Below are 16,304 nucleotides of genomic sequence, written 5' to 3'. Positions count from 1 at the left end.
CAATAAATGGTAAAGAAACAATTGGATATGAGTATGGAAAAAAATAGATCTCAACTGTTATTCCACAAGAATTATACTCAAATTGGATCACAGACCTAAGTGTAATAGCAAAAACTATTAAATTCTAGAATGAAATATAGGAGAAAATCTTTGTGACGTTAGACAAAGGTTTCTAAACGGGACACCAAATGAACAAATTATTCTAAAAATTGATAAAATGGATTTAACCAAGATTAAAAACTCTTGCTCCTTGAAAGACAAAGTTAACGAAACAAAGAAACAAGCCACAGACTGGGATACAATTTTTACAGAACATACCCACCAAAAGGCTTATATACGGAATATATGAAAAACTCGTTCAACTGAAATAGAAGGCGACAAATAATTTAAAAATGGGTAAAAGATCTGAACAGGTACCTCACAAAAGACAAAATACGAACAGCCAATAAGCAAATGAAAAGATGCTCAGTATCACTGGTCATTAGAGAAATGAAAATTAAAACCACAACAAGATACCACAACACAGCTACAAGAGTGGCTCAAGTTCACACAACCAAAATACAAGTGTCAGGAAGGATGTGGCGTAACCAGAGCTCTGACAGACTGATGGTGGGAATGTAAACTAGTACAGTCACTTCGTAGAACGACATGGTAGTAGTTGTTGCTGTTGTTGTTAGGTGCCGTTGACTCGGTTCTGACTCATAGCGACCCTATCTATGCACAACAGAACAAAACACTGCCCGGTCCTGCGCCATCCTTACAATTGTTCTTATGCTTGAGCTCACTGTTGCAGCCAGCCTCAATCCACCTTGTTGAGGGTCTTCCTCTTTTCCACTGACCCTGTACTCTGCCAAGCATGATGTCCTTCTCCAGGGACTGATCCCTCCTGACAACACGTCCAAAGTACGTAAGACACAGTCTCGCCATCCTTGCCTCTAAGGAGCATTCTGGTCGCACTTCTTCCAAGACAGATTTGTTCGTTCTTTTGGCAGTCCATGGTATATTCAATATTCTTCCCCAACACCACAATTCAAAGGCGTCAATTCTTCTTCGGTCTTCCTTATTCACTGTCCACCTTTCACATGCATATGATGTGATTGAAAATACCATGGCTTGGGTCAGGCGCACCTTAGTCTTCAGGGGGACATCTTTGCTCTTCAACACTTTGAAGAGGTCCTTTGCAGCAGATTTGCCCAATGCAATGTGTCTTTTGATTTCTTGACTGCTGCTTCCATGGCTGTTGATTGTGGATCCAAGTAAAATGAAATCCTTGACAACTTCAATCTTTTCTCCATTTATCATGATGTTGCTCATTGGTCCAGTTGTGAGGATTTTTTTTTTCTTTATGTTGAGGTGTAATCCATACTGAAGGCTGTGGTCTCTGATCTTCATTAGTAAGTGCTTCAAGTCCTCTTCACTTTTAGCAAGCAAGGTTGTGTCATCTGCATAACACAGGTTGTTAATGAGTCGTCCTCCAATCCTGATGCCCCGTTCTTCTTCATATAGTCCAGCTTCTTGGATTATTTGCTCAGCATACAGATTAAATAGGTATGGTGAAAGAATACAACCCTGACGCACACCTTTCCTGACTTTAAACCAATCGGTATCCCCTTGTTCTGTCCGAACAACTGCCTCTTGATCTATGTAAAGGTTCCTCATGAGCATTATTAAGTGTTCTGAAATTCCCATTCTTTGCAGTGTTATCCATAGTTTGTTATGATCCACACAGTCGAATGCCTTTGCATAGTCAATAAAACACAGGTAAACATCCTTCTGGTATTCTCTGCTTTCAGCCAGGATCCATCTGACATCAGCAATGATATCCCTGGTTCCACGTTCTCTTCTGAAACCGGCCTGAATTTCTGGCAGTTCCCTTTCGATATACTGCTGTAGCCGTTTTCGAATAATCTTCAGCAAAATTTTGCTTGCGCGTGCTATTAATGATATTGTTCTATAATTTCCACATTCGGTTGGATCACCTTTTCTGGGAACAGGCATAAATGTGGATCTCTTCCAGTCAGTTGGCCAGGAATCTGTCTTCCATATTTCTTCGCATAGACAAGTGAGCACCTCCAGTGCTGCATCTGTTTGCTGAAACATCTCAATTGATATTCCATCAATTCCTGGAGCCTTGTTTTTCACCAGTGCCTTCAGAGTAGCTTGGACTTCTTCCTTCAGTACCATCAGTTCCTGATCATATGCCACTTCTTGAAATGGTTGAACATCGACTAATTCTTTTTGGTACAATGACTCTGTGTATTCCTTCCATCTTCTTTTGATGCTTCCTGCGTCGTTTACTATTTTCCCCATAGAATCCTTCACTATTACAACTCGAGGCATGAATTTTTTCTTCAGTTCTTTCAGCTTGAGAAACACTGAGCGTGTCCTTCCCTTTTGGTTTTCCATCTCCACCTCTTTGCACATGTCATTATAATACTTTGTCTTCTTGAGAGGCCCTTTGAAATCTTCAGTTCTTTTACTTCATTAATTCTTCCTTTTGCTTTAGCTGCTTGACATTCGAAAGCAAGTTTCAGAGCCTCCTCTGACATCCACCTTGGTCTTTTCTTTCTTTCCTGTCTTTTCAATGACCTCTTGCTTTCTTCATGGATGATGTCATTGATGTCATTCCACAACTCGTCTGGTCTTAGGTCACTAGTGTTCAATGCGTCAAATCTATTCTTCAGATGGTCTCTAAATTCAGGTGGGATGTACTCAAGGTCATATTTTGGCTCTCACGGACTTACTCTGATTTTCTTCAGTTTCAGCTGGAACTTGCACATGAGCAATTGATGGTCTGTTCCACAGTCGGCCCCTGGCCTTGTTCTGACTGATGATATTGAGCTTTTCCATTGTCTCTTTCCACAGATGTAGTCAATTTCATTTCTGTGTGCTCCATCTGGTGAGGTCCATGTGTACAGTCACCATTTATGTTGGTGAAAGAAGGTATTTGCAATGAAGAAGTCGTTGGTCTTGCAAAATTCTGTCATTCGATCTCCGGCATTGTTTCTATCACCAAGGCCATATTTTCCAACTACTGATCCTTCTTCTTTGTTTCCAACTTTCGCATTCCAATTGTTGGTAATTATCAATGCATCTTGATTGCATGTTCGATCAATTTCAGACTGTAGCAGCTGATAAAAACCTATTTCTTCATGATGGTAGTAGTTAGTAATGTTAAATACGCATTTATCATAAAAAAAAATTTATCATATGACCCAGCAATTCCACCACTAGGGATTTACCCAAGAGAAATGAAAATACATGTCTACTCAGAAATATATACATAGATGTTCACAGCAGCCTTATTCATAATAGACCAAACCTGGAAGCAAGCCAAATGTCCACCAACTAGTGAATGGATAAACAAATTGTAGAGTACCCATAACACAGATTAATATTTAGCAACAAAAAGGAACAAAATGTTAGTAAAACACAGACGTATTTCAAAAACATGCTAAGTAAAAAAAAAAAGACTTCATATTATATGAAACTCTAGGAAAGGGAAAAATATAGTGACAAAAAGCAGACCAACAGTTTGCTGGGGAAAGCAGCTGGGTGAAGGAATAGCAAACAAAGGGCCATGAAACTTTTTAGGGTGAGGGGAGACTGTTCTCTACCTTGATTGTGATGGTGGTTACACAGCTGTATACAACTACCAAAATTCAACAAACTATATACTTAAAATTGGTGAATTTTATTATATGTAAATAATAAACAGAAGAGAAAGAGAGAAAGAATTCTTCATAAAAAGCGAATATGCCTTGGATGGCCGCTTGCAAGCTTTTAAGGTCCCAGGAAGTACGTAACAAACTAGGAGGTAGAACAGAAGCACTGAACGCATATTAACCAAAAAAGAAAAAATCCAAACCCGTTGCAGTAGAGATGATTCTGACTCAGCGATCCTATAGGACAGAGTAGAACTGCCCCACAGGGTTTCCAAGGAGCACCTAGTGATTCGAACTGATGACCTTCTGGTTAGCAGCTGTAGCTCCTAACCACTATGCCACCAGGTTTTCCGAACACGTATTACAGCAATTAATAATTAACTGGACTGGGATGTCCCATGGAACCGTGACCCTAAACCTCCAAACCAAGGAACCAAATACCATGAGGTTTTTGGTTGTATATAAGCAGCCTCAACAGCTTCTTTTTTTTTTTTTTTCTCTTGTTATTGTTGTAAATGTATCACACAACTTTTGCCAGTTCAACTTTTTACAGGTGTACAACTTATGGACAGCAATTACAACTGGCTGTGTAAACCCACCCTTATTCAATGCAATTTTTCCATCACCGTTACCTTCCCCTTCCTCCCCCTCCTGCCCCTGGTAACCACTAAGAAACTTTGGTCTCTATACATTTGCCTTTTCTTGTCTTTTTATATAAATTAGGTCACACAATATTTGTCCCTTTGTGATTGACTTATTTCACTCAGCACAATGTCTTCCAGCTCCATCCATATTGTATCATTTATCAAGACTTCATTTCTCCTACTGGCTGAGCAGTATTACACGGTATGTATGTACCACATTTTGTTTATTCATTCATCTGATGATGGGCATTTAAGTTATTTCTAGCTTTTGGCTATTGTGAATAGTGCTGCAATGAACACTGGTGTAAAAGGAGAATACAGAATGTGTGCCTAATTGCCTCCATGAACAATTGCCTCCTTTGCCATGAGACAATAAGAACTAGATGGTGCCCAGCTACCCCTACTGAACATTTTGATGAAAGATTCTATAGAAGAATCCTGATAAAAAGGGAGAAAATGCAGAACAGAACTTCAAATTCTCATGAACTCTAGACTTTTTAGAGCCATGGAGGCTGAATGAATACCTGAAACTACTGACCTGAGATAATCTTTAAACCTTAAACCAAAAATATCCCTTGAAGTCTTCTTTAAACCAAACAATAGTCTAACTTAACAAGCAAAAAATGCCTGTCTTGAGCATTGTGCTCTGTTAAGAGCTACCTATATGGGATCAAAGTGACAACAGCAACTTGAAAGATTAGCTAGGAACCTTAGGGGGCAGTGAATTTACGTTAATCGGGGAGAAACAACTCAGAAAAGGAGGGTGAGAGTGGTTGTACAACGCAAAGAATGTGATCAGTGTCACTGAATTGTACATGAAGAAATGGTTGAACTTGTGTATGTTTTACTGTGTATATTCTCAACAACAACAAAAGAAACTAAAAAAAAAAAAAGCAAGTGGAATGAAAGACTTTCCATAAAAAGTAAATATGAAGATCTAGAAAGATCTGGACATCTATAGATACATAAAACTTCTTAAGAATTTTATAAAAAAGATGAGACTGTAGCAGAATAAAAACAATGTTTAGCAACAAAAACTCTTATACCTTTAAAATGTTCCCAGAGAACACATACTAACCGGCAGAAGACTTTTGGCTGATAAGCTAGCCGTTGTTTATAAATAAAAGAATATGAAATAACACATAGTGAGTCTACTGAAGTCCTTTCCCAGCAGTTATCAAGACAAGGGAAATTTCAACACAAATAGCTCAAAGAGGAAGAATGACTGGCTGGGCATTTCTACGTTTAAAAAAAAAAACAAAGAGATAATCAAAACTGATTGAAGACTTTCAATCTCCTGATAGGATAATAATGTGAAGACGCTGGGAAAATGCTCGGTGCTGTAACTGACATGATAATCTATGGTAATAATCTAAAATTAAAAAGTATGGGTTTTTGTTGGCAATCTCTTCTTTGTCTCCATTTCTTTTCCCTTTAACCAGCTGTACTACCAAATGAGCTGAACAGGTTTTAAATTGCCCTTTACATTTTTTCTAAGCCATTCTTTACTTCAAATACTTGTACACGACAATGCCAGAAACATGAGTTTGTTGAAGGTGAAGCTGGAGCTGTGTTTTTATTCCAGCACATGGGGAGGACAGGACCAGTTAAACAGCCTCATGATCTTAGAAGAGAAAGTATAGCTACAGGCCGGATTCTTCACATGAGGAAGAAAATGGAACTCTTCTTGGATATTGATCGGCCTAAAGAATTCATAACGAAGGCTGCAGAAGGTTGTTGGTATGTCTTTTAGTGCCTCCAGGCACTTTTAAAACTTCTTCATACCCTTCAAGAATTGTGTCTCCATTGATGATAAGCTGGGCCTCATGTCAGCGGTGTAGTTAAGGGAAGCTCTAAGAATAGCTTTGCACGTAAGTTTCTTGTGGTTGAAACAGACACACACGAGAACACTGACATGTATAGTGGAAAGCACTGGACCCACTGAATCAGGAGTGGAAAGCTTGGCCTTTGGCCTCAGCTCAACCACCTACACCTCAGCCTCCCCATCTTTACAACGGGAAGCCTACGTAGTCCACCATCACAGAGGTTATGTCAAGAACCTAGTGAGTACACAGTGAAAACATTCTGACAATCTACAACGTTATAATGTTTTATAGGACAGAAATTATTTTGCTAATATTGATTTTAAGAACTCAACAATTATTTATAGAGTGTATATAAAATGCCAGATATTGTGCTAAGAACACTGGGAATTACAAAGAATAACGTGTAATTCCTAAGCTGAAAGACAGGGCTGACTCAGAAAAGGCTTTAGAGGCGGGACTTAAAAAAATACATAAGATTTTGCTAGGAGAAGAAGGGATTAAGGGTGAAAGAAGGAACACGGCTGGAAGAAACTGCAAGTGGTTATGCAAAGCTGGCTTTTTAAGAGGACAGATGCTAAAACTATACTACCTGCATCTGAATCCTGCCTCCACCACTTATCAGGTTGTGATTATTGCAAATTACTTTCTCTGTGCCTCAGTTTCTTCATCTGTCAAATGCGGGTGATAATTCTAGTTTGTAAGGTTTTTATGAGGACTAAGTTAACTGGAAACCCTGGTGACGTAGCGGCTAAGTGCTACGGCTGTTAGCCGAAAGGCTGGCAGTTCAAATCTACCAGGTGCTCCTTGGGAACTCTACGGGGCAGTTTTTCTCTGTCCTATAGGGTCACGATGAGTCGGAATCAACTCAATGGCAACGGGTTTGGTTTTTAACTAAATTAATGTTTGTAAAGAGCTTAGAAAAGAGCTCTGTTAGTCCTGCTTCTCTAGGTTTTACCGTGGTACCATATTCTCCCAAATCCCAGTCACTTACAACAAAGGTTTATTTCTCATTCATGTTATGTGTTGGCTGGGGCCCTGCTCCACGTTTCTTCTTCATTATGGGATCTGAGCTGAAGGAGCAGCCTGTATCTGCCACATGCTCTTCTGGTGGCAAAGGAAAAAAGAGCAATGGTAGAGCCATGCAACACATCTTAAAATGTCTACTTTGTTGGCTAAAGTATGTCACAGGGCCAATGCTAACATCAACCGGAGGAGTATAGGGAAGGGCCCAGCAGAGAATGGCAGCAAATATTCTGAACAAATAACATAACCTACCACAAGCACCTGGTACATAGTAGCTATCATGTGTTTGTTAAAGAAAAATAAGTGATTGCACAATGACACAGAATCCTGAGAGAGGACGAGCTGTTTGGGAACAGTAAAAGGTTCAGTATGGCTGAAGTACATAGTGCATAGGGGTGAGAGCGGGATGTGAGGAGGCCACATTTCGAAAAGCTTTGATAGGAGGCTAGATTTTGGCCTATAAGTCACAGTAATAAAATTTTATAGCTATATTTTATAAACAACAGAGGCGCTTTTATCTGCCAGCTTGTTATCAAGACACTGGCATAATTTTATTCATTCTTCACTGGTATTTAAAAATCAAACAGCTACCAGTCACTGTTTTCCTGTGCTGTTAAAGCAAAAACACAGGTAATATAGGTCTATTGGACATTCCCTGCGAGCCCTGGGCTGAGCTGTAATTGTAACAAGGAGGCCGAGGACAGAAGGTTTTTTTAGTTGGCCCAGGCTACCTGGAGCCAGAATACGGAGAAGGGGCGTGGAGAGGGAGGGAGGAAAAAGATGGAGAGAGAGAGAAAGGATACATATGATCGCATGAATGCAGGTATGGGTGCGCGGCTGCAATGTGGTGTGTACAATGGAGCAAGGAGCACTCAGTTCAGTGCTGCAATACGGGATTATGATTACTTTTTAAATTACAGAAGTGTGAAAGCGCCTTCTAAATATGAATGTTTCCCAAGGATCTTCTACTTCTGCACTCCATCCTTTCACAAGCCCAGCTACCCTCAGAGCTTTAAGGAGCCTTGATTTCTCTTTGAAGCCCCTGTCCTCATTTTCAATGGACTGCTAGAAAAATAATCTAAATTCCTAAAGTTTAAGTGGAAGCTTTAGGGATTCAAATGAGTTATTTGACCTGCTACCCTGTACCCTCCTTTGGTTAATCCAGAGAAGAAATCTTATGGGAAGGAAAAAAAAAAAAAAAGGAGGAGAAGAAAAGGAAACATGAAGGGAAGAGAAAAACATACAAAAGCAGAGAAAGGCACAAAGGACCCAACGCACCATTATCCTTCACCCAGAAACCAGTTCAGTGATTCAAGTTTCCACAGTAGATAAGGCTATTTCCATCATCTTTCCGTACTCTTTCCCCTTAATATCACACTATAACTTGGAAAGACAATCAACATAAGGTTTTTTTTTTTTACACTTATTATAAAACAATATTCTGTTTTTAAAACTGTTGAGATGAGGAAAAGACAAAACATGGCCCACAAACGAGCCATCCAGACTCCATCGTGATTGCTCACTTTTCCTCTCCTTCTCGGTATGACTTAGACTCTAACGAGACTTCTGTAATCTTGCACCATCATGAAGCTCTTTTTTTCAAAAACAATTAGAGATCCCCACTGCCTACAGAAAAAAAAATCCAAACTCAGACCACATCCACAGTCCTAAGTAATCTGGTGGAAATCTACGTTCCTATTCTTACTATTGGGTAGGCTAGACCTTTTTTTCACACTAAGATTTTTCGATCACAAGATAATCAAGTCTACATACTGTATAGAACAGGTAACAAACCCAGGAAATGGGCAGACAGAAAAAGGGCCGCTAAAGCGGAGAAGCCCAAGAGTCTGAGAAATACAGGCATGTGTATTAACTCACTCTCAAATAGTTTGAAAGAGGACCAAAGGATTATAAATACGAGGACTGAAAAATGAGAAAATTGGCAAAAGTAGAATCTTTCTATTTTAATCATGTGCGAATCCACCCAAGACTGAGACTTAGGCCTTTGAGAATTAGGGTACATCCCAGTGGCAATGACTCATTACTATGATTCATAAAACTGCAGAAAATGTAGAAGTGGTGGGATATGGATGGCTCAAAGGCTTTCTGTAGAACCACAAAAAAAAAAAAAATTAAATAAAGTTCAACAAGGAGTAAGCAAAGTTTTCTTTAAGGAAAAGAAAGGATTAATGTATAACAAGACTCATGGAACTGTGGATATAAGAAGAGTGGCTTCAATTTTTGAAACCTCTCACCAAAGACATTAAGAAGAACAGTTAAACATGACGGTGCTAATATGACGGAAGCAGGTATACACTAAAAGTTTTGAAGTACTTGCTTAAACTGAACTATTTCACTTGGCCTACTAGAGCCAAGCTTTCCAATTACAATTTTATACTTCTCATGAAAACAATTACATTTAATGTACTAAATGATGATATTAAAAATCAGAATTGTCAGAGGAGGAACTATGTAACATAAAAACATTTATAAATGATGCATGTGAATATTATAAAAAATAACGTCTAAGAGCAACCAAATGCCCGTACCCTTTCTGGGCAGCAGCTGGCACCTAATGGACAACAACATGGAATTAAAAAGTGACAGCTGTCCTAGGCAAACAAACTTACTGTTGTTCCTGGTAATCTAAAAACTATGTTTTCTCTCAACCCAGGAAAACAATTTAGTCCCCATTCTTTTCTGTGATATCACTGAAGACAGAAAGTGGGCTTCTCTTAATTAGTAAAGAATATCAGCCTTGAGCATTGTGCTTTTGTAAAGAACTACCTATATGGGGCCAAACTGACAACAGCAACTGAAAAGGCTGGAGAAGAAAAGTAGGGGACGGTGAGTTTATGTTAATCGTTTGAAAGAGGACAGTGAGAATGGTCTACAGCTTGAAGAATATAATCAATGTCACTGAATCGTACATGTAGAAATTGTCAAACTGGTGTGTTCTGCTGTGTACGTTGTCAACAACATCAACAACAAAAATAAATTTAAAGAAAAGGAGGCTCTTTTAATTTGACAGCATACAACACCTACCTAGTAAATTACTATACTGATGCAATTCATCGACCTCCTCCTCTTTTAATTAGTGGGACATTTTAAAGTTATATATTCAGAGACATATTTATAATCATGCAAGAATGAGTGACACAAGGAGGGAGAAAAATGAGCCTAGCCAAAATAAATGAAGAAAGAAAGAAAGAAACCCAGAGCAGGCAACTTTCCACAAACACATGGGTAAAGTGTTTGGTTTCCATGGCAGCAGGTAACAAAATGACTTATGTTTTACACAAGTGTCCGTTTTAAACAAAGCCCTTTCTCCTAAGAAACACGTAACTGCCAAATTGAAATAAAAGTACTTCCGTCATACAACACACAGTATGTTAGGTCAAGTTTTGGTTTCAATGCTAAAAGATGAAATTTCATCAACAGGTTTTGCAACATTCCTCCAAAACACTGAATACCATCTGTGCCATTTCTTTTTGGGAGTAAAAATCTAGCATTTTATTTAGCAGGAAAACCAGAAAGGAAAAAAAAAAGGAAGTCACTAGCTATCTACATGGGTCGTGTTGTGCAGGACACATCTGTAAGAGGCAAACTGTGGCTTTTGAAATCTCAGGCTTTGATCCTATAACGGGTGGTGTGTAAACCAGACACTCACAGATAATTTTAATATCCTCCTTATGCAGTTATCCATATCTAGAGTATGCCATATTTTATTAAATATTTCACAATAAAAACGTGACTTTTCAGGAAAAATATACTCAGAAATAACAAAACAGTCATTAAGTTCGAAATAAGCAGCAACATTTATGGTATAGCATGAAGGAAAAGTGGTATGATTATCATTTAAATCTATTATTTTAAGTAAACATGGTTAGTGCCATTTGATTACAGTGGGACAAACAAAGAACAAGGCTGATATGAAGACTTATCAAATTCATGATCTTAGCTGGAAGTCAATGGTAGCAGTCATAGTAGGAAGGCTGAATTAATTACCGTAAAAAAAATTACCGTACAAGGTGAAAATTCAATTGGCTCAGAGATGTTTATTATTAATGGAATTCTTTAAAAGCCTCAATTTATCTTGGAATTATACTCCAAACATAGTGGAATTCTATCCACCCTTCTGAAACAAGGGATTTTTATCATAAAAATTATTTGCTAAATGTCTGATTCATTAAAAAAAAAATTAAAACGGACACTGGACTACCTGGTATGCATGTGTACTGGAAAAGACTGAGGCCTTATCATGTGTTTTTAGATTTTACAAAGAGGGAAAACACAGCCTCCAAGTCCAGGACACTGAACGTCACATAATGAAACTTTTTGAGGTGACAGCAAGCACGAAATTTAAAACCAGGAGTCTGAAAACATAATAAAGACAGTGGGGTGTTTTGAAACAAAGGGATCACATAACGAGTTATTAAAGAAAGGTATGGCTATTGAGGGTGTATGAATCTATAGCAAACTAACACAATGAAATGGTATAAAATAAGGTACTTCTCAAATTCTTGAATGCTTTAGGAAAACATTAAAGAAAAAGATTCAAGACCATCACTGCTAAGAAAAACAAAGTAAATGACGGAATAAATCGTAAATCCTACACTGCTGTCATTATTAAAGTAATGATCTATCTATTTATGACCCAAAGGCCGCCTAAGTAACTGTCACTCAAGCTGGCAGTTCAAGCAGGGATGAGGTTAGACTGGGAAGAGCCTGGCAACTGTGTCCAAGAGAATCAGCTTGAACCCCCGCTGTCTCCAAGTCACCACAAGTCTTAAAAATACCAAGTGGCTCAGGTGATTTCGAGGGCTCACAGTGGGGTTCAGCTCTGTGATCCTGAAGCAAATCAAGTATCTGGGCAGATTAGATAACATTTACTGTAATGGATCCCCAGCATTTTGACTGGAAGCACATTAGCACTGGAGCACGAAGGACCAAGTTGGATACGAAAAGAACACAGAAAAGGAATGATACAGAGAGCATAAAGGAAGGGAGGACGTGAGCAGGTTTGAATAACTGGCCCAGAAATATCAGTCATTTACCCAGGAAGCAAGAGTGTGTGATAACATCCTTAAAATGTCTGCAATGGAATATACAGTTATTTCTGAATCCTTTCCCTTTAATCTCCTACATGTGACTATTAATCCATTCTGTAATTTTCTTAGTCCTTTACAAGAAAGACATTAAAACTATACCCCATACTCGCTAGTCACAAATTAATTTTTATCTAAGTTTGGGGGTTCAGGTTTGTCATCAGTGAAGAATAAAACACAACTGATGATCTAAATTCTCTTTTTAAATATCTCATAAATAGAGGGCTTAATACAAATGCTTATTATTAAAACAAAAACAGAAAAGAAATATGGGGAGGGGGAGGTGAAGAAACGACAGCACACAGAATAAGGGCTCTGTCCCAGGGCTTCGCTCCTTCCCTTCTCTGGGCTGCTCTGGCCACAGACCCCAATGAGTCTTCTGTCAGTTCCAACCCACCTGATTTTCCAGTTAGCCTTAGTGTTTTCCCTCGCATGACTAGGTCTCTTTACAAAACAAGCAGAGCATTTCTCACTATTTTTAGTAAGTCTGACTTCTTCTTTTTCTGTCATTTTTTCCTCCTATGAACTAGGCTACTAATGTAATTTCGAAACGACAACACTGACAAAAATTCAGCTAAAACCCTCATCAAAATTACCTTGCAAACGGAGACAATCTGGGCCTCCATCTCAATTAACCCTCTAACTGACTTTCTTCAATCACTAAGGAAGCAGCACTGAGTCAGGACCTGACACAGTAAGAGAGTACTGCAGACAGCTGAATATGACCTACACTCTAATGTAACATTTTTTCTCATTTTTTTTTTTTTAAAGAGATAGGGAGTTGTGGGGGGAATATCACACTTACAAGTCCACTTATGGCTACAATCCAGATGTAGGAACCAGAGGTGAAAAGCTACAAAAGAAAAAAAAAAGCAACTAAAAAAGAAATTCAACTGCTAGTCACCGAATAACTATAACCATAACCATTTACATTAAGTATTATTTATATATACCATACCAAAAACCAAACCCACTGCCGTCAAGTTGATTCCGACTCATGGTGACCCTGTAAGACAGAGTACGACTGCCCCATAGGGTTTCCTAGGCTGTAAATCTTTACAGAAGCAGACTGCCACATCTTTCTCCTGCGGGGCAACCGGTGGGTTCAAACTGCTGACCTTCTGGTTGGCAGCTGAGCACTTTAACCACTGCGCCACCAAGGCATCTTTATTTAAAAGAAAATAACATATTAGTTTCTCTCTCTCTCTCTCTTTTTTTTTTTAACCAAGATTTTAGTCTTTCTGATAGCCTAAAAGAGATTGGTGGAACCTGGTCTAAATTCCATACAAAGAAAAATGAGTGAAATTTAAGCATAATCTTAATTAGAAAGGGGTATCAATTGACTTGAAGTAAAATACAACATCTACAGAAATTATTCAAACTAACAACATACAAATCATGTGGTCAACATCTCATGCTTGGCCATATGTAATGACATGTAATATTTGTCTTTTTTTAAATTTCTTCTCATTTTTACTCTAAGTTTAGATGGGAAGAACTCTGTGAGCATTATCGGTCCACATCCAATGCTACTTTTCTGAAGTCTTGATCTTTTCATTCCAGTTCATCCAAGAAGAGCAAACGAAGTAACAATAACAGTTAATTAACGGCAAAATTAATTAGAATTAGATCTCATGAATCTGACGCTTTGTTTTCCAAAGCATTCAGACCTGAGTGCTCAGAGCAAAGAAAAAAATCAGCCATCTCAAAATGTGTTCTGCAAGAAAGAAAAGATCTGCGGCCTAGTGTTCATTTTCAGAACTTTAGCTTGGGAATTGAAGTACTTCTGACTGCAGAGGAAGAACCGAGACACTACTACAGGCTGACTGCTGACACTGCGCTAGATGGAAACCCCGCCTCGAAATCAGCCCTGGCTGCAATCGAAATTTAATCCTCTGATCCGACACGGATGCTTGTTCAATGTAGATGCCTCTGATGATAACAAGGACGGGGATTATGTGAAAAAATATTCAGCACTAATTTTCTTCTAAAAATATAAGAAATAATAACAATAGCTAACGCTTTCATAGCACCCAACATGTGCCAAGCACTGATCTTAACGCTTCTCATATGCTAAGCTCACTGAAGCCTCAGAATCACCCCAAGAGGTAAGTTCTATTATTCTACTTTACAGATGAAAAAACTGAGAGGTTAAGTGATTTGTCCAAGGTCAAAAAGCTAGTAAGTGGTGGAGCTGGCAGCTGTATCCAGGTAGTTGGCTCTACAGCTCCATGCTCTGCTTGAAACTTCTTCAGTCTACTATGCCTCGTACGCAAGTAAAAGGAGGAAATAATTCATTGTATCAGTAAAAAATTACTTCCTTTGAACCTGTAAGCCTCTCATCTTATTGCACGCTTGGTTCTAATTGTGTTTGCTTATGCTGTGACAATGTATGTTTCCTCTCAGCTGCTGGGTTCCTTGGGGACTGGTGTGTCATCTCATACTTCACTAACGCTCTGCCGCACAAAGCACAGGGCATTATATGACCGGCTCTCCAGCTATTTGATACCTAAATGACCCTTAACAAATATTTTTGCTTTTCTGATAATGATTAAAGTTACCCATCCATTCATCCACCCACCCACCCATCCACCCATCCACCCATCCACCCATCCATCCACCCATCCATCCAACAAATGTCCCTGGCTTCAAGAAGCTGTCGTAGCGAGAGAAAAAGGCACAAGGAAACATGTGAAGGCCCAAAGGGGAGGGATGAAGGAAGAGAATAGCAACTTCAGGAATGAGGGGTTCAGTCTCACTTGCACTTACTTCAAGGTGGGAAGGGTGGCAGTTGACACCACAAAGGTAAGAAGAACCGTGGACACCATTCATGCTAAGGACTTCAGATTTCATCAAGAAGGTATCGAGGCATCTCTACTTTCTGATATCAACTCTCACATCATAAATTTATTGGAAATCTTATGAAAATATTAGAGATCTATGTTATTTTGGAAAAATGTCTGTGGTAGGCACATCTACATTTTTGCTGTGTGGCAGGGCTAAGAGGATACTTTCATTCACTGCAAGCTGCATGCTGCTGTGGAAACAGCACTAAACACAGTGGCTCTTGTGATGGGCTATGCAGTTTCTGTCTAGCTAGGATCTCTTTTCTGTGAAAGATTAAATGCACTTTTTCTTTTGGAAAAAACAAAAGCAATACACTCATAATCCTAGAAAAACCCGTAGTGGTAGGTATGAAGATGTAAATCATTAATCAGTGATAGGAACCAATTGACTTAGTTCTTATTATCTGATCAGATTACACTAAATATCCAGCAACTATTATCTCTAACCCTTCGAACAACCCTGTAAGATAGATATTATTGTCCCCACTTTATAGATGAGAAATGGGGACTCAGAAAAGGTAAGTGACAAAGTTAATAATTACCAGAGCAAGTAATTGAACCCAACTCCACATGGCTCCAAAGCCTTTCCACAACGCTACACTGAATTCCTGCTCCATAACTACACTAAAACAATGCTTCTGCCCCCTCAAAGATGTGACATAACTTTAAAGCAGGAAGGAACCACGTAAATTCAACAGAAGGCTCAGAGAGTTCACATGACTTGACCCAAGTCTCATTTAGTGAGTACCTGGCTAGACAGAACTAGAAGTTAGGTCTCTTGCTCCAGGTCTAGGGTATTCTTCCACCATTCCATTCTGCCTTCTGTCATAACATCTTTAAAAATTAAACATGCCAGAGAAAATCCTCGTAATTAAAGTAAAATGTCTAAATGGACTATTAAGCTGTATGACTATTAGGAAGGATAAGGGAGAGTGTAAAAGTGTGGGGGTTAAGAGAGGAATAAAAACATATTTCATGAGAAATGGTTGCAAAAGTCATAAGGAAACACCTACCCTAGATGAGCCACTGATAACATATGACAGCAGACCAGAGACATTAGAGGAAATGTAAAAGGTTAAAAAGGGAAAAGGAGGGCTTTTTCAGGTGATACTAGCATCCGGTCTGGTATGTGTGGGATAAGAATGGATGCGTACTAATCAGTGGATCAAAAGGCCAAGCTACACATGGCACC

The 16,304-nt window shown here is 38.9% G+C and overlaps 1 protein-coding gene across 1 annotated transcript in view; it reads right to left on the bottom strand.

The window, feature by feature from the left end:
- UBAC2 (UBA domain containing 2) overlaps positions 1-16,304 on the bottom strand; it is a 209,249-nt gene that overhangs the window by 73,405 nt on the left and 119,540 nt on the right. The window contains exon 6 of the mRNA XM_049867698.1: positions 13,072-13,119. Within this exon, the coding sequence (XP_049723655.1) occupies positions 13,072-13,119 (48 nt within the window). The remainder of the gene's footprint in view (positions 1-13,071; positions 13,120-16,304) is intronic.

The sequence above is a fragment of the Elephas maximus genome, chromosome 23, assembly GCF_024166365.1.
Source record: "Elephas maximus indicus isolate mEleMax1 chromosome 23, mEleMax1 primary haplotype, whole genome shotgun sequence".
NCBI lineage: Eukaryota > Metazoa > Chordata > Mammalia > Proboscidea > Elephantidae > Elephas > Elephas maximus.
The sequence above is the reverse complement of the archived record's forward strand: the minus strand, read 5'-3'. Positions and strand labels throughout refer to the sequence as shown.